The sequence below is a fragment of the Heterocephalus glaber genome, unplaced genomic scaffold (assembly GCF_053883595.1).
Source record: "Heterocephalus glaber isolate CG9 unplaced genomic scaffold, H.glaber_assembly_v1.0 deba00000122, whole genome shotgun sequence".
In the NCBI taxonomy this organism is placed as follows: Eukaryota; Metazoa; Chordata; class Mammalia; order Rodentia; family Bathyergidae; genus Heterocephalus; species Heterocephalus glaber.
Genome location: NW_028258138.1, coordinates 75,168,211 through 75,193,207, shown reverse-complemented (window position 1 = coordinate 75,193,207; position 24,997 = coordinate 75,168,211). Strand labels below are relative to the sequence as shown.

The following is a 24,997-nucleotide window of genomic DNA, read 5'->3' as shown; positions in this document are numbered from 1 at the left end:
ACAACCTCTGCCCCAACCACGCCACTTAGGAACTTTCTCACTTCATGGAATGATGTCAGTCTGAGCTGGAGACGATAGCAATGCCCTGTTGTTCATGGGTGCTTTCATGCACACATCTGGGAGGGTGGCAGTTTGTAAAATCTACCCATACACTCTCACCCAGGCAATGAGACCAAAGCAAGCACAGTGAGAGCCTCTTTTTTTCTTTTCCCATTTTGTAGGCCAGATATTTTCATTGTTTCGTTAAAAATAATATTTTGTCCTATTTCTGAGAACATATGAAATGGTTTTTTAACTAAAATACAGAGTGGGGGGAATGTATGTGGGGAGGTATCTGTACTAGAAATATACATAAAACAATGTGCTTGCACCGGGTGTGGTGGCTCATGCCTGTAATCCCAGCACTTAGGAGGTTGAGGCAGGAGGATTTTCTTGAGTTCAAGGCCAGCCTGGGCTACATAGTGAGTTTGAAACTAGCCAGAATTGCATACTGAGACCCTGCTCCCCCCAAAGTATAAACAAATGAAAACAACAACAAAAAACCTAATGTGCTTGACACAGGGACATATATAAAGACCTATACCAATATTAATGATTATATATTTCTTTTAAGAACACATGGAACTTTTTAATAAAAATTGATCATGTTCTACCCATCAAGCAAGGTTGAATAAAAATCAAGCAATCAATATCACATAGACTTGGACCTCAGGGAAGATGATGGAATGGTAATCAGCAACAAATCAGCCTCTCCAAGATTTGGAATCCAAACACTGGAAAATAACAACTTGGGGAAGGAAAGGAGAAAGGTGGGACCCAAGAAGGACCTGAAGGGAAAATTGGAGCCCTCAGAGAAACTGAAGAGATAGACCACAAAGCAGAAATAGGAAGGGACAACCTGTATCTTCTTCCCAGCTCCCAGCTCATGAAGTGAGATAGGAAGACTGAATCTACAGAGCCACAGTGAAAGTGGGTGACTCCAGAGGTCTTCAGGGAGAAATGCACCAGTGGAACAGAGCAGTGGATGCTGTGAGCTACAACTGCTGGTGAGTGACTTCATTCATGTCCCCTGGAGACAGGCTTGGTCAGATGCCATTTTAGGGAGGGACTCAGAGCAGCCTCAGGTTAGCTCCATCTCAGGGATCCCACTGTTAAACTCCCACAGTAACTGGGTGAGAGACAATCACGGGATACATCTATGGTCAGGGAGCCATGGGCAGGCTGGCAAGAGACACTCAGAGTGTTATAAGCTCAGGTCCCAACCCCACGACCAGAGGGGTTGGGACTTCCATGAACTTCTGTGGATTTGAAAGTCCCAGAACCAACACCATGCCCTAATCCTACTGCTGATTAGCTGGGATTTTCAAGCACAGACCTGGCTTTCTTGTCTGTCAGCAAGAGGAGAGTCACACCTTGAATTGGACACTGTCACAAAACTATAGACCCCAGAAGATAACCAAGGCTTGAAATCACAGAAAAACTTCATCTTTTTTTCTTCTCTTTGATTTTGGTTTTATTTTTTCCTTTTTTAAAGTTTTTGCTCATTTGGGTTTTTTCTCCCTCTGATTGTTTGTTTTTGTTTCTTTGTGACGGTAAACATTGTTGGTATTTTTGTTTTGTCCCTGTTTTTGTTTTTTCATTTTTTTCTTCCCTTTTGTCTTCTTCACCAGTTTCCTGAGGCTTGGGTAATCTTCCTCTGTCCTTCAGCCTTGCTTCTAATCTCTTTTTCTTCTTTTATTTCCATATTTTTTCCTCTTTTCCCTTTTAATTTTCTCCCCTTAGAGTAAAATTGCTGTATTGAGTAGATATTTACTGTATATAATTTTCTGATTTGTCTTAGATCTTGTTATGTAACTATAAATCTTGTGTTTATGGCTAAAGGTAGCAAATTAGTAATTATCACAGTTTGTCATCTTCTAGTCTGTGTTTGATGCTATTGTTATTATTTATTGTACTACTTAAGACAACTTGATACAGTTGTTGTGACCAATTGATCTTTGTATGCCAATACCTATATTGTCTGGGGGACATAAACAATACTGCAGTCTAGTACCAAAGAACTGGGTGCTAGGCCAAATAGGCTCCAACCTCTCATCCTTAATAGTCAGAAGAAGCAGGATCCTGGACAGACTCAAAGGCCAAGAGCCAGATAGGCCTACAAGACATCTCTGAAAAGTAGTCATTTCCTCAAGAGGTCTTGATACTAGTGATAAAGCTACCTAACATAAGCAATTTACAAGCATCAGTGCAGAAAACAAATACAAAAAAACCCTCCAGAATACAAAATGAGAACACATGGAAGCAAAATGCAACCCCAGACCTCTAGTTTGCCCAAGGCAAATGCAGGGGGCATTGAGGTGTAAGAAATCAAAAGCTTCCCAGCTGCACTTTCTGAAATGGTAGCAGTGGGAGTAACAAAGCAGATAAATGAATCTCTAAAAAAAAAATGGGTATAATTACACAGATAATTAAAGAGATGATGAATATAATGAAAGACATAGTGAAGCCTGAATAGATACAGATAAAAAAAAAAAATAGAGCTCAGGAAAGTGATGGAAACCATGAATTCCCAGCATAGGAAAGAACTGGATTCTATGGAACAGATATCCAGGAAATTAAAAATTCTATTGAAAGGGCCGGGGATTTAGCTTAGTGGTACCATGCCTCCTTTGCAAGCACAAGGTCCTGAGTTCGATCCTCAGTACTAGGAAAAAAAATTCCATTTGGGCCAAGGATTTAGCTCAGTGGTTCCGGCACCTGCCTCGCAAACACAAGGTCCTGAGTTCAATCCCCAGTACCAAAAGAAGAAAAAAAATTCCATTGAAAGTATACACAGCAGAATCAACCAATGTGATGACAGAATATAATATTAGATCTAAAGACATGTTTGTGATTAGTGATCATCAAATGAAAAACTTCTTAAAAATAGCTAGAGACCATGACAAATCAATCCAATGCCTGCTAAATGAGGCAAAGAAGAAGAATATAAGATTGATAGGAATCAATACAAAATCAGAGATAGCACAAAGGGCATAAAAAACCTGTTCACAGAAGTAATTGCAGAAAACTTCCTAAGCATGGAAAAAGAACTTGGCATACAGATAAGTGAGGTATACAGAACTCCAATTAGCCATGATCAGAAAAACTACACCATGGCATATAATAGTCAAGATTCCAGAAATTCAACACAAGACTATTAAAAGCTGTTAGAGAAAAGAGACAAATCACCTAAAAGGAAAGCCCATCAGAATCACAGCAGACTTCTCAATGCAAACTCTTAAGTCAAGGAGAGCTTGGAGTGATGCATTTCAAGCTCTAAAAGAAAACCACCTCTAACCTAGTTTGATGTATTCCACAAAGTTATCTTTCAAAGTTCATGGAGAAATCATACTTCTGTGATAAAGAACACCTGAAGAGGGCCAGGGATTTAGCTCAGTGTCAGTGCGCCTGCCTCGCAAGTGCAAGGTCCTGAGTTCGATCCCTGGTACCAGACCAAAAAAAAAAAAAGAACTCCTGAAGAAGTTCATGACCACCAAACCAACACTCCAAAAATTCTGAAGGATATTCTAGAAAGAGACAATGAAGATTACAATTTCATGAGCCCCAGTAGAATGAATCCAGGCAAGGCAAGCAGTTAAACAGAGGGGAAAGTAAGGGAACAACAACAGGAAAATAATATGACAAAGATACGTCAATACATACCAGTTATAATCATCATTGTAAATGGTCTCAATTCACCCTACCCAAAATGGATATTTGAAATGAATAGACACTTCTCAGATGAAGAAGTACAAACAGCAAATAAATACATGAAAAAATGTTCAACATCACCGGTCACTCGAAAAACGCAAATTAAAACAATGCTAAGATTCCATCTCACTCCAAAAAGAATGGCTGTTCTCAAGAAATCAACCAATAACAAATGCTGGCAAGGCTGTGGGGGAAAAATAAATCCTTCTCTACTGTTGGTGGGAGTGTAAATTGGTTCAGCCACTGTGGAAATCAGTGTGAAGATTCCTGAAAAACTAAAACTAGAGGTTTCATTTGACTCAGCTATTTACCTTCTAAGCATCTTCCTGAAAGAGTTAAAAACATCATACCACAGAGATATATGCATACTCATATTTATAGCAGCACAATTTATAATGGCTAAATCTTGGAAACAGCCTATGAATAAAGAAAATGTGGTACTTATATACAGTGTAGTACTATAAAGAATAAACTTGAGTCACTTGTAGGTAAATGGATGCACCTTGAGACCATAATTTTAAGTGAAATAAATAAGACACATAGACGAACTAAGTTCTGTGACCAAAATGCAGTTAAGTTAGAAATCACTAACAAAAGGTAATTAAAAAAAAATCTTATAAGTAGAGCCAGACATGGTGGCACTTGCCTATAATCCTAGCATTATATATATATATATATATATATATATATATAATCCTAGCTGAGGGTGAGGCAGGAGGATTGCCATGAGTTTGAGACCAGTCTGGACTACATAATATGTTCAAGGCCAGCCTAAAGTACATAGTGAGACCCTGTCTAAAAAACTGAAACCAAAACCAAAACCCCAAACTCATACTTATTAAAACATTTTTTCCCAATATAATTGGGTCAGTTGAAAAAGAAAAAAAAAAGAGAATAGAATACTGAAAAGGCCAAAACTTGGGAAATGTAATAAAAATTGTACTTAAAAGAACTTGAGGCTGAAAGTTCTTATATTAGAAAGGAATTGGCCATGCATGGTGGTGCACCCCTGTAATCCCAACACTCAGGAGGCTGAGGGTATAGAATTGCTGTGAGTTTCAGGCCAGCCTGTGCTATATTGTGAGTTCAAGGTCAGCCTGGACTACATAGTGAGACCTATCTAAATAAATAAATAAATAAACAAACAAACACATAAATAAATAAAGGAAGAGGGGCTGAGAATGGACAAGGGAAGTATCCAATTTAAGTAAAAAAGAACAGCAGAAAACATGCACAAATATTCTAGGTGTTTTCTTCCTATAGAGAGAATGCATTTATAGAAGAAAGAAACAACAACAAAAACAGGTCATTCTTCTCTAGTCACGTTGCTAGGTGTTCACAGAAAACTATCCTTACCTTCCAATCTCATTCAGCTCAGTATAAGCAGAGTCAAAATTTTCCTTCCAAGAAATGGTGGCTCCATCAGCAGCCGCATCTTTGGGAGACAGAGAACCCATTGACGACATTGAGGATTTCACATGGGAATAAAGGAAAGGTTAACAGAGAGCTCTGGCGTAACCACAAAGCCATGCTCACACCCAAATATGGAGGCTACATCAGTGGGAAAGTGCCCTGATTCTCCAGCAAGTTATTTTTAAAATATCATTTGAGGGAAAACTGACATGACAGAGTCCCTCTGTCATCTCCCTACACAAGAGGAGAACTGGGGACAATTAGAGATGTAGCTCCTGGATGGCTTAAAATTAGAAAACACTTTGAAGGCCTAGAAAAGCCAGTGAGAACCAGGGATGTAGGGAGAGTGCAAGGAGAAGATGAGAAAGGCACAGGCTCAAGGAAGGAGAGGATGAGGAGTGCTCAGGGGCTCCAGGGACTTCTCTGACCCGGCCTGGCCTCAGGCTGGCAGGAGCTGATCCAGTGTGTTGAATGGTTACTTAATCCACAGTGATTCTCTGTCAGCTTTACCTCGTATGATGGTAAGATACACACACACGCATACACGCACGCACACGCACACACACACACACACACACGCACACACACAGACAAGTACGCAGGTCAGTATGTATTTGTGTGGTAGGGACCAATGCTGCAGGGTCACAGCAAGATATAAACTGTGCTCCTCTTGGGCCAACTCAGTTAGGAGCTTGGCAAGAGAGGAGCCACAGTAGCAGGTTGGCTCATGTGATCTCATATTGATCACCTCAGGCTGCCCAGACCAAAGCCTGGCTGAGGCAGAAGGTGGCTTACCATGTTGAATTCTGAGGACACAGAGACCCAGGGCCATGGCTTCCCAGTGAGGCACAGGCTCATGGGAACAAGTCAGAGTCACTGGGAGGGAAGTGACTAGGCTGGCAGTGGGGGAGGGGCAGAGGACATTTCCTAATGCATCTGGGAAAGGGATATGGCCCAAGGCCCTCTGGGGACTCCAGACTTCCTTTAGTCCAAAGAGCCATAGCCTATGCCATGTAAGTGCGGTGACAACCCCACCCTCCTATCCGCAACACACACAGGCCACTTCCTTGCACTGCCTGAAATATCACTAATATTAGGATATTTCTTTAGGCTACCAAATTTCTTCTTTTAAAATGCCCCTGGAACTAAGGTGGGCAAAATAAAAACCATATTTGTAAAATAGTCATGTTCAGCTAGTTATAAGTATATCTTAGTTAATTTCTCAACAAACCTATATAAAAATATTCCACGTTGACAAAACAAATTCCAAAAGGGTATGTGGGTATCAAATATTTGTCTTATAAGAAATCATTCAGCCAGGTTGCTGTTCTCTCTTTGTTTGCAGCTGGCAAGTGGGACCGTCCCAGATGCTATAGGGAGCATGGCTGCCTGCAGAGGTGCCCCGGTGAGAGTGGGCTTGTCATTCTATCTCTGAGGGGAGCACATGGAACCCCCATGGGTTGTGACTCCCTCTACATTCCCGGAGTGAGACCTGGTCCTCCTGGGAGCCCTGGAGGCACAGGATTAGCCAGGGTGGCAGACCTAACCTCTGCCCCAAGACACTCAGAGTCACACTTGACGGAACCCTTCACCCTTCACCAACACTGAAAGGTTGCTTGACTGAACAAGCAGCTCCAGGTCACCTTTCTCACAGTGGCCTGACAATGCCAGTAAGTCCATGTAAGTGGGCCAGGCACCTCACCCTCATAGCCTGCCTGGGACTCACCATACTCTGGAAGTCGCACAAACTCCGAGGGTTCGCTGGGAAGGCTGATTCCCCAAGGGTTGCTGGCACTGACTCTGAACTGATAAGGACACCCAGGACTAAGGTCTTCGATGACGAGGTAAGTGTCCAAGGTCGAAGCCACCGACTGCTGCCAGACCTGGGAACCTAGGGCACAGTGTTGGAGGACAGAAGAGAGACAAAGCCAAAGCTACATTGTTTCAAAGACCTTCAGCTAACAAAGAAAGGAAAATGGATAAATTCGATTCAATGGACAGTTGAGGTCACTGCATCCGGCCTCTGGAAGCCTGTGGGACAGCCACGGCAGGTGTGGGTCTGGGTTTCTAAATGACTCAAGAAATGTTGATGGTTGTGGAAGAAGTTGGCTGGTGGAGTCTGTCTCCTCTCAAATGTGCAGGCGTGCGAATGAAAAGACAGATAATACCGACTTTACAGTGGTAAAGGGTTAATTAAGCTGGAGGAAAATATTATAAATCAATAACAAAATGGGAGAAAATATCCCTTTTGAAATTGAAGCAAAATGGAAATGAGCACTAGGTATATGTAGCATACTATGGCAGGTGTCTGCATTACAATTCTCTCATTGAATTCTCTCACTTAAAACCACAGAAATCTGATGAGGTAAGAGCATAAAAGAAACCGAGCCTCAGAAATACTAAACAATCTGCCCAAGAGAACTTAGTTACTGAGAGGGACTATAACCGAGTGCTGCTGACACATGTGACCTCTGTGAACGGTGTCTCCCAGCTCAGCGGTCACCCTTGTGTTAACCTGTGTGAATGGCCTAGGAAAGATGCCAAAATAAATGGCTTTGTACCTGTACAGGGCCTGCTCAGTTAAGAAGACAGAAGTCTCAAAATAACCAGAGAAAGTGGAGAAGAGGGGCTGATTTGGGCTGGGGAGGGGGCAAGCAGTTTCTATTTGATTGTTCAATTCATAATGTGGTTCAGAAATATGTTAACAATTAAAGCTACCTGGAAGCTTCTTTTAAAAACCAATCCTGGACAACTAGATGGCAGATTCAGTTGTTTCCAACTACTGAAGAAATATATGCACTTTTAGCATGTAAATGTAACACATTTTAAAAGCTTAAACCACAAAATTTTAAATTGTGCAATTAAAATATACATGCATATATATCTGTATGAATTTTACCTGGGGGCAGAGGGGTGGTGTTCAGATCACACTACCCCAATTATTACTCTGGGAGAAAGATCACAAATTAGTAAACTATAGAGAGCTGGGTTCTTGCGCTAGCTCTGCCCCTTACTAACCACAATCTTGTGTTTCTATCTTTAGGACTCAGGCTCCTTATCTAAAAAATGGGCTTGACCTGTCTGGATAGGGTAAGCAGAGCAATGCGGTAAAGTCACTTTGAACCCCACCTCGGATTGAGATCATGTCAGGGAGGTTTAAGGCTCCTTAGTGAAACCGTTGCCCAAGCTTGCAGGTAGAAGGCAACTGGAGCCTGGCCCAGAGGCCTCTGTGCTGAGTTGGAAGACACCAGAGATAAGGAGGCTCAGGCTCCTGTCCCTAAAGGGTCACCCAGGAGAAAGTGAAGACAGAAGAACAGGTTGCACACCTTCCTCCCGGTACTCCACGGTATATCCTGAGATGGTGCAGTTCCCCGTGCTGGCTGGGGGCAGCCAGCGGAGAATCACAGAGGTGCAGCTCCTCTCCTGGGCGATGGGGCGGTTGGGAGCTGCAGGAACACCTGTGGAGACAGACAGGAGGAGTCAGGGCTGCTTCTGCAGAAGCTGGCATTTTCCACCAAGGTTGAATGTCACCTCGGAAATGTTACCTAATCTGAGTCTCAAATGCTCCCTGTGATGTCCACCAGGAGGACACCTTTCTCTGGGCCCAAGGGAGACTTGGGACGCCCCCTGTGGCCTGCTGCTCCTCCTTGGAGTAAACACTGCATACTAGGAAGGAAGCATGGTCAGGGAATCACGAAGGAGGCTGTGGTAGTTGGCAGACAGCTCTTAGCAAAGATTAAAGATGCATTCTCTTCCCCGAGAATTTATTTTGGAATTTTCACACAGAATCATTTCTTCCCCTGGTCTCAGGGAGCCTTGATCATGTTCACTTAAAATGTTTGACTAACATAAATTCCTAGAGGCAGAAAGCAGAATGGTGGTGGCCAGGACTGCAAGGAGGGAGGAATGGGGAGTTACTAATGAAAGGACATGGATGGAGTTTCAGTTTGGAAGATGAAAAGAGTTCTATGGATGGATGGATGGATGGATGTCAGGCAATGCAAAATATGAAGGTACTTCCACTGAACTGCTTAAAAATGGTAAGATGGTAAGTATTATGTTGTCTTTTTAAAAATGCCTAGAAGTAGTATAAGGAAAGAAAGAGACTGTACCTTGCACCTTGACTGTAGCAGATGTGGATGTGGTCCCATGGTCATTTGTGGCTATGCAGGTATAAATCCCACTGTCCTGAGGCATCAGATTGCAGATCTTCAGGGTGATTTCCCCAGAGTCACTAGAGACACAAAGAATGTCCTTCTGACTCCGGTAATGATGGGTAAAATTCCATAGGATTACTACATAGTGTGCCGAGCTGAGAGCCCGTAGGCCCAAAGGCTACCTTGTTCTGTGGCCAACCTCCACACCCTGGGTGATCATTCTGTCTCAATATCCCCATTGCCTAATATGTGGATAAAATTTGTGGAAATGAGGGATAGAATAAGGAATAACATAAGATAGAAAAGAAAAGATGATTAGAAATATATAAAGTCCTATACAAGTACCAGTTCATAATATAATTAATGTTATATATTGCCACTAGCAACTTTGTCCTAAATTATTTTCAGCCACACAAATTGATAATGAATAGTACAAAAATATGGGAAGACTAAAGAATGAAAATATTTAAGTATTTCAAATTCTACCTCAAAATACTTAAGTGAATTATGAAAAGGTAAATTCCTTCACCTACATGTTAACGCCCCGCCCCCCTTGGCCCAGTGTGGGGTCCAGGAGCATCCCAAAGGAAGAATTGCTCTGAAAGGGTTAATCAGAAGCCAGATCAGCCCTCCTCATTCCCAGGATTGTGACCTATCCTGGGCTTTTCATGATCCCTATAAAGCACAGACTCTCACACCAAGTTCTTTGGACCCACAATGTTTTTTTCCTTTTTTTTTTGTACCGGGGATCGAACTCAGGACCTTGCGCTTGCAAGGCAGGTGCTGGAACCACTAAGCTAAAACCCCAGCCCCCCACAATGTTTTTTGACCTGGTTGGGAGTCTATGCTGGGAACACCAAGGTATGATGGTATTTTTCTCTATTTCACACACACACAGATGTAAAGTTAATGGATGAATGTTTCTTGCTTTTAGGTATTCCTTCCCTAAGCGAGTCCTACATGGTTAAGACTTGCTGGTGCTTGTCCACTGAAAGCAGCAAACGCAACAAAGCTCATGATTAGTAACAATAAGAGTTAACAGAATGACTGGGAGGCAGTCAATCAAGTCTGGTCAAATGGTCTTTTTTGTGTAGAAGTACGCCTGTGGCTTGATTTCCTATTGAACATTTTAGAATGAGTCTTTTTTCCCCTCTTCTTATAAAACTGTTCTTGGGTCAGAAATTAACTGTATTGGTTTCACAGCATCTTGAAGGGCCCATAACACATCAGGGTGTCCAGACTGAAGGACCACATTCCTACCCCAGGTCTGGAGCCTTCACTTCTTCTACTGACTTAGAGATTTCCCCAGGGGATCCTTATGGACAAATCATCCAACAGAGTGACCAAGACAGGGACTGTGAAGGCTCATGCTTGACCTGACATATAAAAGTTTGTGCTTTTCTTTGTTTTACACAGTTCAGAGGGCAGTCTTCCCAAACAGTTCTTGCTGGCCCCAGTGTGTGTACAGGGTGCCAGCTACATTAGCGGTGTGGGCTGACAGCACCCAGAGGCTCAGGCTGGGGGCCTGGATGCACTGTGGGCAGCTGAGCCCACTGCTAAGTCTCACAGCACAAAGTGCTCATCTGGGAGGCTGAGCCACCCGGGGTTTTTATCTCAATTTCCTGATCAAGGCCAAGTGCTTGGTCTAAAATAGGCCTCAGGGCAGCTGTTCGAGAGACTCGTAATCCACACAGAGGCTGCAGCCTGGCATTAGCCCCTGGATGCTGCACTGGCCATCAGCTTACCAGGAGGAGACACTGTATGAGGCCGAGTTGTTGTCAGTGTCCAGGATGTTCTGGTCTGGACCCTTCCAGGTGATGGTGGGCTTTGGCCGCCCACAGACTTTGCACTGCAGTATCACTGTGTCCCCGAGCAAGCAGGTCACATCCACTAAGGGCATGAGGAATTCTGGGGCCACTGGGATCAAATTGATATACACTTATATCATTTGTAATCCACTTAGGATAAAACAGCATTTTAAAAAATATTGTATTCTCATTCTCATTCATGCTGTATAGCAATTCAAGCAACCTTCAGCCTAATACTGTTGAGACATCTGGGTCCCTTTGCACAGTACATTAAATGCTTATTGTATAAAAATTAGAAAATATATAAAAACAAGGGAGGAAAGCTCCATGATCCAGAGATAACTACTGTGAACATTATACAAACATACTTCTTACCAAAATTGAATCCCCTTAAACATATTGCCTGTCAGTCTTTTTCACTGAATAGTTTATCATAAACATCTTTCCTTATTCATAAATATGGAAGTACATCACCATTCCTCAAAGTCTCTACCTGAATGCTAGAAATACCTAATATATTTAACCAATCCCTGCATTCTCAATTCTACCCCTTCATAACTCACCTTCTTGGATGAAATTTGGATTTAAGATCTGAAAAATACAAAGAAACAGAAAATTGCTTGAATGCTAGGCAACTACGAGAGAACAAGAGTCTTTTACCCCACTGAATACAAAGAAAGTACCACTGAGGAGACGAACCTGGAGCCCCACCTGCCCCCTTGCTGTGATGCTCTCCTGTCACGGTTACAAATTCCTCTCCAACACAGAGGCACTTGGGTACTTTTCTGTCTATTGCGGTTGGCTCTGCAAAGTTATTGTCCCTTGGCTGTCTGCTACCTGCAGGGACCCTTCTTCCTCCCTCTTCTCAGCTGCCCTTTCTCCTGTCCCACACAATCCCCTCTCCCCTGCCATTCAGCATGCACCTAAGCAATGTTCTGGCACTGTTTCTTCCCAGTGACAAATTTTCAAAAACACAGGACCTGAGCCCTATCAAACTGGAAGGGTCACCAAAGTGAGCTCACCCAAGAGTTTCCTTCCAAATGTCTTTGTTCCACCCCCACCCCTTCCCCCAGCAGAGGAAACTTCCTTTCAAGCAGCTGAATGCAGGGCTTCTCTGGCTGAATGGAAAAAAGAAGTCGATCTGTCCATCCTGTCCCCACACAACCTCTTGTAGCCCAGGTCTCTGTAGGGCAGTTTGAAACCACTGCTGTGACAGTTGTGCAGCATAGGTGAGCAGGCAGCGATGCAGGCCCTCTAAGTGGCTTGCCCAGGCCCACAGCTGGCTCGAGGAGAAACGGCTGGCACTCCCTGTGCACACCATGCTGTCCACTGCAGGGCAACCAAGTTCTTTCATACAAGGGAGAACTTTCTAGCCGACTAGCCATTCTGGAAATTACCCCTCCTTGAGAGGATGGTCACTTTGGTATCTTCCCCCTGCCCCATCCTTTATATTACCTCTAATCAGGCCAGGACAAGTCCATGCCACAAAACCTGGCATGGTGGAAAATGGATGGACTTTGGAGTCTAAGAGTTAGAGGGTACCCATCCTGTTTAGTGGGATTGTATGCTATTTAACTAACACCAATTAACAGCAATTTCCTCCACCATAACACAGGATAAATATCACAAAAATGAAATATGCATACAAGTGCTTAGCACAATGCTGGACAAATAATGATTTCTCAATACCTATTCAATAAAGATTATCTAATTCAACCATCTGCTAAGTAGCCTATTGTTAAAGTGGCTTGTTTCTCATAGTTCATCTTGCAAAATTCTCCTTCCTTCATAGTGAAGCCTGAAAACTCATGTCCCTTGCAGAATAGCCTAGGTGGGCCTTCACACTCATGTCCCTGTGTCTTTTCCTGTCAACATGAATGTGCCTGGCTTCTCTGAGTTCTCTTTGGAGGGATCTGGGTGAGTCCTTTGGAAGACAGATATTCTTTCCTTCTTTGGGTTTCCCTTTGCAAATAATTGCCCACTTACACCACTCAGGTATATCACGAAGTGGGCTGCAGAAATTTGCTGTGCTAAGTTCTAGGGCTGAATGTTCCAGCTCTGGCCACTGCAGTGCCTTCTGCTAGTCTCAAAAGGGACTGACATTATTGTACAAATCAATGCTTCTCAATCCCCAACCAGGGCAGCTTTAACACAAAGAGACCAATGTCTGGGCCTCATGCCAAGACAGTCTCTTTTCTTTTCTGCTTTTTTTTTTTTTCTCCAATGTCTGTTTTGTTGGTGTGAATGGGCCCAGCATCAGTTTTGAAAGCTTCTGCACATGACTGTACATGCACCCTGACTCAGGACTGCTGGAAGTTTTGTTCTATGTGAGGCAACTGATTGATAAACCAACTAACTTCTGGCCTTTATGCAGTGCTGGTGGTGGGGAATGCAAAGTGGAATTTGGAAAAAGCTCCTGCTTTTCTCTCACCTAAGGGAATCCTCTGGACCATGGCAGGGGGAGGAATGTAAAAGGCTGCTCTAATTGAGCAAGTAAACAACCAATGAACCTGGTAAGCAGCACCATGCTTAAAAAGGCCAGGCATTTATCAGCCTGGTGCAAGTAAGGCAGGAGAATCACATCTGGGTCAGTCACTTGACAACAAAAGGCAGCTGAGAATATTTTGTAACCTTTAACAGTGGTTGTCTCAGAGTAGGGGCATGAAGTTTGGCTCTTTCCACTCAAAAAATGCTGACCGAGCTCATGCTCTCACTAATTCCTGTATGCAGTTTTGTGGATACAGAAATACTGAGGCACAGGCCCTGCCCTCAGAACATACAAAACATAAGCTGAATTTTGGGTGATTTTTTTTCTTTCTTTTCTTACTTGGGCTTTCCAAATATTCTACAATCAATATGTTTCACTTTGTTAATTTTTTTAAAGGAAAAATAAAAGATGCCATCCAGACTTACTAGACTGCAACTCCTTTGCAGAGAGGAGCTATCTGGTGTTCATCTTTGTGCCACATTGCCCTCACCCAGGACGTGCATTTAAGGCATTTTGGTGAATGAATATTTGACCTTTGGCCTCATTTCAGGTTCCCCAAGAATTTAGGACTGGCTCATAGATAGAATCTCAAGATAGGACCAAAAGATAGATAAAATAATTAGTTATGGGTAAATGACTAATACTATTAGGCTATAGCTTGCTTGCAAACACAGAAGGAATGCAAACTTCTGGGGAAATGGTTAAGAAACGGTATAATCTACAGCCTCTGACAGAGGGCATTCTTAGCAGCATGCGTGCAACAGAAGGTCTGGACTTTGGGAGCAGGCAGAGCAGTGTCCCAACCCCAGGCCAGACATATTCTCTGGCCTTGGACAACATTCTTAAGCAAGTGGGCTTTGGTTTTGTCTGTAAATTGGGGATGCTATCCTGGAAGGGTTGTTTGATCCAAAGCCTCAATTTATTTGATGATTTACTGAGCTGACCCTTGTCCAGGCTGCGGTACTAAGCAGGGAGCAAGATGACATGCTCTCTACCCTCAGTGGGCCATTCAGTAGGGGAGATAGAATTAAATGACATGTTTGATGTAGTGTTTGATGGATGTTAATGACCAGCCTCCAATAAACTCAGATCTCAATACTTTCTCCTACCCTGCTCCTATTCAGTCAAAAGGGCTCTAGTGTAGAAGCTACTCCAGAATGCTGTGGGCTTTGTCTAATGGCCTGTATTTCCATCATGAAGGGGATCCATGGGGAGCAAGACATCAAAGCTATGCTGAGTTTCACAGAGGACACAACTGATGAAGGTTCAAGTAACAGGTTCCTATGTAAGTTTTTTTGAAGTGCAAGGATTGAACCCCCACTCCCAGCATGCTAGGCAAACACTCTACCACTGCACTATATCCCCAGATCCTATTATAAAATTTTAAGTAGGGCTTCAAATTCTGTACAGTAGCAGTACTTCTATAAGAACACTTCAAACTGCTACTTAAATAATTTGTCTTATTGCTCTTACCACTTAACCCCAACTGGGTCACATATTATAATGCATGTACTGTGTAAGAAGCAAATATTCCTAGTTTGGGTATATAATTTAATGGGGATGCTGGAAAGAAACGTAGCTACTGCAGTTTCTCCATTTGGAAGGTACTTGTGGAAGCCATAAGTCTTGGATGGCCCAGGAGAGAAGAGTCCAACTCAGCACAAGATGTGGTCAGTAATGGTAATAATGTAATGTCAGTGATGCATGTGGCATTATATAGTTAGCTATTTTTATAAGTTAAACACCTTCACTTGCTGCTCCAAAACTCTGGAGGAATGCAGAGGCAGTGTGATTTATTTCCATTTCCCACATGGGACAAGGAAGTGAAGGGTAAGACTCTAGAGAGTAGCAGAAGGCTGGACTTGATAGCTCCTGGATTTTAGACCAGAGCTCTTCCCACTACAGCATTCAGGGCAGTGGGAAGGGCTTGGGAAAAGCATTGTGCAACTTTGTCACCGATGCCAAAGGCCTACCTGCTTATCTTTGCTCCCTGTGATTCTCTTCATTTCACCTCTTCTTAGCCACCTGTAAACTCCTCCAGCCAGGACCACAAGCTGAGGGAAGAGCCACACTAATGTCTTTCTAACTTTGACTCTGGATTATGCCCATTAGATGATTCATTCATCTTTCCTCTTTCTACTTTGAAGCAAATAGGGAATGGACTGGGGAGGTTTATGACATCCTTCTCACACAGTAGTCTAATTACCCGTGTATTTGTCCATGGCTCCCTATGAACTAAATGTAGGCACCTGAGGACAAGCCATGCTTTGTTCGCTATTACTGGCTGTAAGCCTAGAACAAGACCTAATACATAAGTGGTCCACATTTGTCAAATCAATGAAAACTTAAAGTGGTGGAATTTTGGAGAGGAGAGCTGAGAAAATATCTTGCCTTGACTTGGAATGTTTTTCTATTTCCATAAATTGGGAACATGACTTGCTTCTGAATCCCATTGGTCAGCCAGTGTCTGAGATTCAATCATAGTGATATTCCTCTGTGTTCTTCTAAAGGCTGGTACCTCTAGGGCTCCGGTCAGGAGCTGCCATGTATCAGAGCATCTTACCTGTATTGTGGGTGCCCTGCCACACTTGTGCACTCTTAGAAGACAGTAACCCTGTCCTATGTTTTATGTACTGTCAGAAACATCAGTCATGGAGTTTAACATAGCACCTTGCACACATCAGAAGATCAGACTTTTTGAATCAAATTAACTGAGGTCACTCAATGGACTGGAATTGAGTCTCCTGGCCATCTTGCCTGGTTATCATTGTTGGTATGTGGAGGGACCTGCAGTGCTAATCATAAGTCTTACATGTTTCTTGAAATCAAATGTTTTCCTTCCCTGGAAATGGGAGGGGAGTCAGTGTAATGTGGTGGATGTAATGGGGCAAAGAACTGGAATCTGAAATAGAAGCAGTCATGAAGTAAACATGATGCTGTTCATGTAAAATGCACATATTCTCTCCGGGAGACACAGAAGCAAATGGAGGCAAAGTCTAAGAGGAGGAGGCAGGCATAGGCTGTAGAAAGCACTTCGCAGGAACTGGTTTTATTTGAACAGCAGAGGGCAGCAGGTGGTAGGGCTTCCTCTGAGACAGAAGGAATCCCATAATGTGGTCCACAATGTGGTCCACTGGCAACATTGCTTCTTCGTTCTGGAGGGAAATCCAATAGTTTTCTTGGAAATGGGAAAGCAGTGTTGCAAGAGGAAATGTAACAGGTAAAATAAACCAGTATTGAATAATATAAACTAAGCTTGAAGATCTTAATTTTATTTTTTTTTTTGGCCAGTCAATGCCCAAAACTCTGACTTTAAGAGTAAAGGAGAAATTCTGTCTAGAAAACCAGTTGTCAATTGACTCCCAAAGAAAAATACTGATCCCATTTTTGCCAAATCTGTCATGACCCAATCAAAAAAATACATTTCAAAACTACGTAGTGATGATGCTGAAGGAATAAAAATGGTCAAAGGAAACTCAACCCAAAAGTCCTAAGCCAACTCAGAGCTACCTTAAATGAGACAAAATTTCTATAATCTGCCTCTTCTGTTCCCTTTACCACTGTGTGCAGAGCAGAAAGGAAAAGGATTTTAGATGGTGAGATCTGGCAATAAAATTAACAGATTTAAATATATATATATTTGTGGGCTGGGGCTGTAGCTGAATGGGAGGGCACTTACTTGAATGTATAAGGCCCTGAGTTCAACCTCTAGCATCACACACAAAAAAATTTTAAAAACTTAGATATGATTTCTAATTTAGATTTAATCCTTCATAATTTCAGTCTAGCCAAACCAGACACAATTTTCTAAATTTTTAGAAAATATTCCTAACTTTGCTTATTTCTAAATGAACATAAGAGGAGCTACAATTTAAAAATGTAAATATGGAGGGTATGGAGGGGGAAAAAAAGAATTGGGATGTTATGGACATGTACCAATGCCCCACAATTAATATAATCATTATGTACTGCAAAGATGTACTGATAAAAATTAAAAATTTAAGAAAAGAAAAAAATGTAAATGCAACACAACCCCAAACAGCAACAGATTTGTTTGAACTACTTCCTTACTCCTCAAATGTTTCATTGTCATTCAGTCTTAAGTATTTTTTCCTGCAACTATGATTTTTTCTTTGACTCAATCTTTCTTTGACTATTTAATTTCCAAATGATTTTACAAGAAATGTCTTCTTGTTACCAATTTCTAACTTAATTACATTGTGGTTGAAAACTTGGTCTATATGGTATTGACTTAATTTTTTTGTTGAGATTTGCCTTATGAGTAATGCATGGTCAAGTTTTGTAATAAGTTCCATGTGTTTTTGAGAAAAATGTATAATCACTTGTTGTCGGATGTGGGTCTCTGTAGATGTCCATTTGCCAAGCATATACATTATTTTATGAATATTTCAAGTCTAAAACCTTTTCCCGTACTCCTTGGTATTTTGATTAAACATTTAGTGTTCATAAAAATAAAAAAGATGAAAGTATGATTGTTAAGAGAATAATGAAAAAAATGTATCACCTATCACACAAATAACTGAGGAAACAGAAACAGAAGAAGTGTTTGTTGTTGTGTGTGCAGTGGTCTCCAGGTGGCCTCAGCAGCCAGACATAAGTCAGGAAGGGACAGGGTTGGGGGCTGGGATGGTGCAGGGGTGGCTACTTTAGTCACGATCTTGACTTTGCATAAAGTCTTTATTGATGAATGTTTGGGGGTCTCCTCCCTTAATGAGTTGGCTCTGACTATATCCTACCCTCAAAACTCCTTTTATAGGAGAAACAACTTCTCAGTCTTTAGAGGCACAACAGATTAAGATTTGTTCTGAGGACGAGAGTGGCAGGTTGACTCTGGCTCCTTGGGGGTCCCTGAGTGGGAATGTGAATGGCTGATGCTGCTTCCCTGGCCTCCTGGACTGTGCTCGGTACTTCCATTCCCGCCTATTTTCAGTACTACCTCAGCCTTCCACTAGCTCCTCTCCCTCAACATGACCCCACCACTGTTTACATAGGTTCCATTTATCCTCCTAATGCACAGAACAAGTCATACTAACTCTACCTGAAAACCTCTGCCATGCCCCACCACCCACTGAATTAAGTCCTGATTCTTAGCAAGCCCCTCCAGGTCATGGCAGTCTCCTCTTAATCCATCTGCTGGCTTTCCTTTCAATAGTTCTTCCCATGTACTCAAACCCCAAATACCCAACCATATGCCTTCTCAAAATGTGCTGGGATCCTTCTTACCTCAGGGCCTTTGGTCATGCTCTTTCCTCATCCTTTAACCTCCTCTAAGACTGCTTATGTCCTATCAGTCCATCCAATATTGGTATACACTAGCACAATGAACATCAGAGACCATGTTCACTGGTTTTCCTGGGAGACAAGCTGCCCAGAATACATAACCTCAGGGTAGTTACTTCACCTCATGGTGCTTGGTTTTCTCATCTGTAAAACTGTAATTATGATAATGGTAACTATGTCATGTTGTTGGGAGGAAAGGACTCTGCACAGAGCCAGGTACATAGAAAAGACTGCTAAGTAGTGGCTACTATTGCAGTGAATCCAGAGTGAGTATGTAAATATCCACTGAATGAATAAAAGACTCAGAACAATTTATCACTCCCACTCTGTGACTCTATCAGAGCAACCTGTACTATGCAACAGGCATCGACCAAGCTTGCCTTGCCCCACTGTCTCCTTTCTTCTTCCTCTTCCTGTTTTGTTTTTTTTTTTTTTGTACTGGGGCATGAACCCAGGACCTTCTCACTGAGCTACATCCCTAAATCCACCCCTCTTTATTTTTTATTTTGAGAAAGTTTTGCTAAGTCACTTAGTTGCCCAGGCTGGGCTTGAACTTGCCTCCCAGCATACTGGGATTACAGGTGTGCACCACCATACCCAGCTCCACTGTATGCTTCTCATCTTACATAATTTCTTGGCCCTCCACAGTACTCACTGCAATACCTTGTGGTAATCAAACCATGTTCAATTGAATGACACTGAGGAACCTACAATGCATGAGCTTATAAGTGATCTACGTGGGAATGGGTAGGTGGTCGCCTTTGCTCCTCCCACAGCAGGCTCTTTGAGCAATGGTACCTCATAATCTCAACACAAATGAAATAGGCCAGGCTTCAGACGAGAGTGCTGCAGGACACAACTGAGGGTGTGCTGAATGACAGAGTCCTGGTCTGAGAAACTAATTCAGAAGTTTCCAGCCCACGTAATTGGACTTCTTCTCCTAGCTGCTTTGTTTGGGTTCCTGGGTCACTGGGAAAGGGCATCCGTGAGTAATTACCCCAATAGTTGAGGGATTAAAAAAGTTGTTGAGGAAGAAATTATTCTTCTGCAAGCTCATGTGCAACAAGGAAGAGCCTGAGCCTTAGGACACTGAATCCTCCTTACCTTTCGGAGGCTGGGTCTTTGGCACCATAAGGAAGACCTGGTCTTTTCATTAGTTGCATGACCTTGACTTCTCTGAACCTGCTACCTCTAGGAGGGTAAGAAAGCTGTGGCTATAAAGAGTAAGACGCATGAAGGATGTGGGCATACAGTGGATGCTCTTTTCATAATTCTCCCTGAGAGGAAACGCCAGCTCCCGCTCCCTCTAAGCCACCTTCCCTTGGTGACAGAATATCAATCAGTCTCTGCTTGAAGAGTCACAACAAAGTTGGGCACTGAGAAAGTCTCCAAGCCAAGCCCATCAAACAGATTACAAAGAAAATATTTTGTCAAAATGAGAGGAATGCAATGCTTCACTTTCTTTGCCTCCCAAGGCCTTTTTTCACTAAAAACTTCTTTTTATAAAATACAGAAACAGGCATTGGTGGAAACACACTGGTAACAGCAGGAGGTGTCACCTGATGAGGGGTGTAAAAGTTTCCTTTGGTCTATCGGGACAGGTTAGTTTGAAGCTCTGGATCTGGGACAGGGAAGCTGGAGCAGCAGAGGTGGGAGCCATCGATCAGCTGGTTCTTTGAAGACAGGGAAGATGGAGCCGGGGAAGTGTGGGTTTGGGGAGGGGAAGAAGGGCCGATTCTGGCTTCTTACATCATTCCCAGAGGTGGGGGTGGATGCCAGAGGAAATCTACCCCAACCATTCTGCCACGGCCCCTTAAGTGCTAGCACAGTCTTCCGGTTCCTTTCTTTGCCCAGGTCTCAATGTTTTCAGTGGCAAACATAACCCCTTAGACCTGCCTGGTGTTCACCTGTGGACTTGGAGCTGTGTGGCTGCCACAGGAACTGAGACACAGGAAGTCTAACTGGCCCATGGTCACGAAGCTCATGGTATGCAGACCACTATTCATGTTTTCTGATCCAATGTTCTTCCCACGTGGACTCTGACTTGTGTAAGTCATACTTCAACTTGGAAAACCAGACTGGCAGAAATGATATCCTCTTTGTTGAGCTGGAGAACTGAGTAACACATTTATACAGGAAAACTGGCACTAGCTGGTCTTCTCAGCTATCCAAGTCTGCATTTGAGATTAAATCCAACCAGAGGTGAGGTGCGTGAGCTGCAGCAGCAAGGCATGTGGCATGTGGTGGGGGACAAGAGCCAGGGAAAGCCAGACTGCCTCAGGGCAACTTCTAGTTTTCTAACAGTTACAGCTTCTGAGCCTCCGGTTCTCTTTCCAAAGTGAAGAGGCTGGCAGGGGTTGGGGCGGGGAGCAGAGGTGAGTAGAGAGGTGTTGCTGGGTGGGCACATAGTATGTTTGGGATGGCAAAAGAGTTCTGGAAATAGATAATGGTAAAAGTTGCACAATGTTGTGAAGGTTCTTTTTTTTTTTTTTTTTTTTTAGTACCAGGGATTGAACTCAGGACCTTATGCTTTCAAGGCAGGCTGAGTGCCACTGAGCTAAATACCCAGCCCTGTTGTGAAGGTTCTTAATGCCACTGAATTATACTCTTAAAAATGGTTAAAATGGCCAGGCATAGGCTACACACTTGTAATCTCAGCACTTAGGAGGCTGAGGCAGGAGGATTGACGTGAGTTCGAGGCCAACCTGAGCTACATAGTGAGTTCAAGGCCAGCCTGTACTACAAAGTGAGACCCTGTCTCAAAAAAAGAGGTTCATACGGTCAATTTAAAATTATTTATATTTTATAACAGCAAAAGAATGAAGGGGGAAGTAAAAAGTTGTATTATGTACGTGTGCCAACTCGTCACCATGAATATAATCATTATGTACTGCAAATGTGTACCAATATAAAATTAAAAAAAAAATAACTGTGAAGGGATGGGGTTAACTAAAGGTTTCTAAGTTTTTGTTGACTCTGAGACTGATTCTTGCCCTGATTGGAAATTTTCTCTAAAATTAGCTTCCGTTTTCCACTCATCTTTCAGAGCCCTCCCTGAGATCCCTGTCCTGTCCTCACTCCCAGAGAAGTGTCTGGCGGCTGCTGTGTGACTGAGGGCCATGTTTGCACTTAGTCTGGGTCATGGATGAGGCTGGCAGCACACTAAACGTCTGGGGCAGAGAGGGAGTCTTGTTGGAACCATGACAACCTCTTACTCTGGTGGATGGAGCTTCTTTGCTAGGAGTGGTACTGGGCTTTTATAAAAAATTAAGATATATGTAATTAGATTTACAAAAGCTGGGCTGAGAATCTTCATCACTGGACACAAAGGCTCGAGTCTGGGAGGCTTACAACCCCAAGATGTCTAGGTAGGTGGAGAAATGGGTATGAAAATGCAAGCACTGACACAGCCCTTAGGGAACTCTTTAGGGGTATCATGGATGTGGGAACCTGTGTAGCCTGGGTCCTAGGGCAAATCCAGTACTGCCCAGAAAGACTCAGGTCTTTAGAGATGGACACTGGCTAAAAGAGGGCAGATTCTGACCCTAGTCTCTTGAACTCTGGCTCCAGCCTGGAGAGTGAAGGCAGACAGCAGCAGGGCATGAATGAAGCAGCTGGCAGGTGGGCATGTGGTCCCTGGCCAGTAAACGGCAATCAGGAGTCTAAGGTGTGCTGGAAAAAATGAATTCACTTGGTCCCAAGGCACCCCAGTGTTTGGTTTTTACCCTGATTTAGCTCTTCTTTCATGTAGAAAAACTTCTTTCACATATACTGTACCCCTTTTACTCTGACCCAAAAGTTTAACCAGTGCAAAGTAAGACTGAATTATGGACAGATACTCGTCAATTTTAGAACAGCTTTCCAGGAAGTACAGTCACAGATGGGCAGGAAGCTAGACCACAGTGGATGGCATTGACCTGGAGCCAACACTGCTGTGGCTGGGGCCTGTGGTGCTGGAAGTTGGAGCTGTGCTGGAGAATATCCACAAATCTGTCTCTACAGGGCAAGGAAGAGAATGTGAGCACTAGAGCCAACTGGCCCCCTGTACATAACTGGGTGCCCTTTGTCAATCAGATTCCTAGGGTTCAAAGTACTTTATTTTCTTTTAATTAGCTTTCAAGAATATGCCTATGTCTTCTAAAAACACCACAGTGGGACAGGGAGGTGTGCTTGGAGTTGGCAAGCATCTGGTGTGTAAATAATGACATCAGGAAACTGACCCTGCAGCGTACCAACTGAGAGGAAGTAGACCACTTTGATGATGTCATTCCCATGGAGATCCACCATACGCAGCTAGGACTGGAATGAATATCTAACTCTGGGTCAAGGGCAGTTAGTCTGCAGGGCGGGATCTGACATTTGGAGACCTGTCCCAGAACAGGCACACAGTATCAGGATGGTGGCAGTGGTCATAGGAACAGAAGCTCAGCACAGGCCAGGGTAGGTGCAGTTCAGTTCAATGAGAGCACAAGACACACTCCTGGGGACAGCACTTACAGGAGCATCAAGTTTAGAAGATGGAGGTGAGCTTGGGAGCCCAGGCTGGGTCCCGAACAAGACCCAGATGATCGGTTTCACGAAATGTCTTGCCCACCTACATTTCAGGTTGGATCTTGCAACACACGCCTAGCCATTATCTTCTTCTTTTACGTTTATTGCAACAAAGTTACACATATCCTTTGAGAAAATCCTCAGCTCAAAGTTGATTAAGTTGACTATGTATCTTATTTGTGTCTGAAAATACTACACTAGCAGTGCCAAGATGCTGGCTTTCCCTCTGTGCCTGTGAATGTGCCCAGAGTTAAGTTCGAGACAGCAGCACATTCAGAAGTGCTCTGACAGTCACGGGGGTCTGCATGTATGCACAGCAGCTGCACATACACCTAGAAACTTCCAACCACATGTCCCCTCAAGGGTGTGGGTTAATTAAAACTTCTACCTAAACAAAAATTTGTGCCTTAACTATCGTATTGAATTTAACTATTTTATTTGAAAACTTTTTGGACATGCATCAACACAATTTTTACCTTTTTCCTCTGTTCAGCACGAACATTCTAATGTCTTTGCTTACACACTCAGTACCACCTCCTAAGGGTCCATCTCAGCCCACATCTAGGAGCCTTAGATAAATGAGAGCCTTAGAAATATATGCAATTAGCAAAAGAGGACCAAGGGGTGTGTGTGTGAGTGTACTCTTCTTTCCCTAGCTCACCAGAGCTGGACAAGATCCCAAATTATCTTCTAAACACAGATACATGCCTTTTTCCCTACCTTCTGTTTGTAGTTGGCGTCTTCAACACATGCTAGCAACATTTAGGCCTGGAGATAAGGTACTACTGGCATCTATCAGCTGCCAGCGATTGAACCCATGGCTATAGGTGCTTATCCTATGAAATGCAAGGAAAGCAGAGCCAGAAATTTTCCCTGGCTTCCTCATTCCCTACGGTATATTTAGGTTACAAAGGCCATATCCACATCTTCCCTCAGTGGAGAACTCCACTGACCCACACCTGCCAGATTTAGCTGTGGCAACACCCATACCCACAGGGGACTATTTTATCTTGGCAGAACTCCCACTTCAACCACTTGTCCCTGGCCTCATTCAACTCCATTGGCTTCTTCCACAGCAGAGTTATGGATGCTTAGACCTCATGGTCTTGGGTTTTATGGCAATTGTCATAGTATGAAGGTAGGCTCCTTTGGAATTAGGTCAAATCAGAATAAGAATAATCAAAGTCCATCTAGGTAAGTAAAAAGCTTAGGGCTATTCAAAGGAAAAGGTTTTTTATTCATTTGTTTTTCCAGTTCTGAGGATTGAACCCAGGGCCTTGTACATGCAAGGCAAATGCTCTACCACTGGGCTATATCTCAGCCCTTCTTTTTGTTTTTTAAAAAAATTTTTATTTTGAGACAGGGTCTTGCTCAGTTGCCCAAGCCGACCTCAAACTTGTGATATTCTTGCCTTAGCCTAAATAGCTAAGGATTACAGGTATGTGCCATCATTCCATGGCTAAGGAAAAGGCTTTTAAAAAATATTCCCTATTTTTGCATTTAGATGAGATCACTACTCTCACCTGTGA

General features: G+C 43.1%; 1 protein-coding gene across 17 annotated transcripts in view; it reads right to left on the bottom strand.

Annotated features, from left to right (window-relative positions):
* The window catches only part of Kalrn (kalirin RhoGEF kinase), a 698,268-nt gene that overhangs the window by 16,492 nt on the left and 656,779 nt on the right, over positions 1 to 24,997 (bottom strand). For all 17 annotated transcript variants that reach the window (XM_021259403.2, XM_021259427.2, XM_021259411.2 and 14 more), the window contains 6 exons: positions 11,692 to 11,719; positions 11,066 to 11,237; positions 9,276 to 9,397; positions 8,490 to 8,621; positions 6,890 to 7,054; positions 5,107 to 5,185 (listed from right to left, as the gene is read on the bottom strand). In XM_021259403.2, the coding sequence (XP_021115062.1) occupies positions 5,107 to 5,185; positions 6,890 to 7,054; positions 8,490 to 8,621; positions 9,276 to 9,397; positions 11,066 to 11,237; positions 11,692 to 11,719 (698 nt within the window). The remainder of the gene's footprint in view (positions 1 to 5,106; positions 5,186 to 6,889; positions 7,055 to 8,489; positions 8,622 to 9,275; positions 9,398 to 11,065; positions 11,238 to 11,691; positions 11,720 to 24,997) is intronic.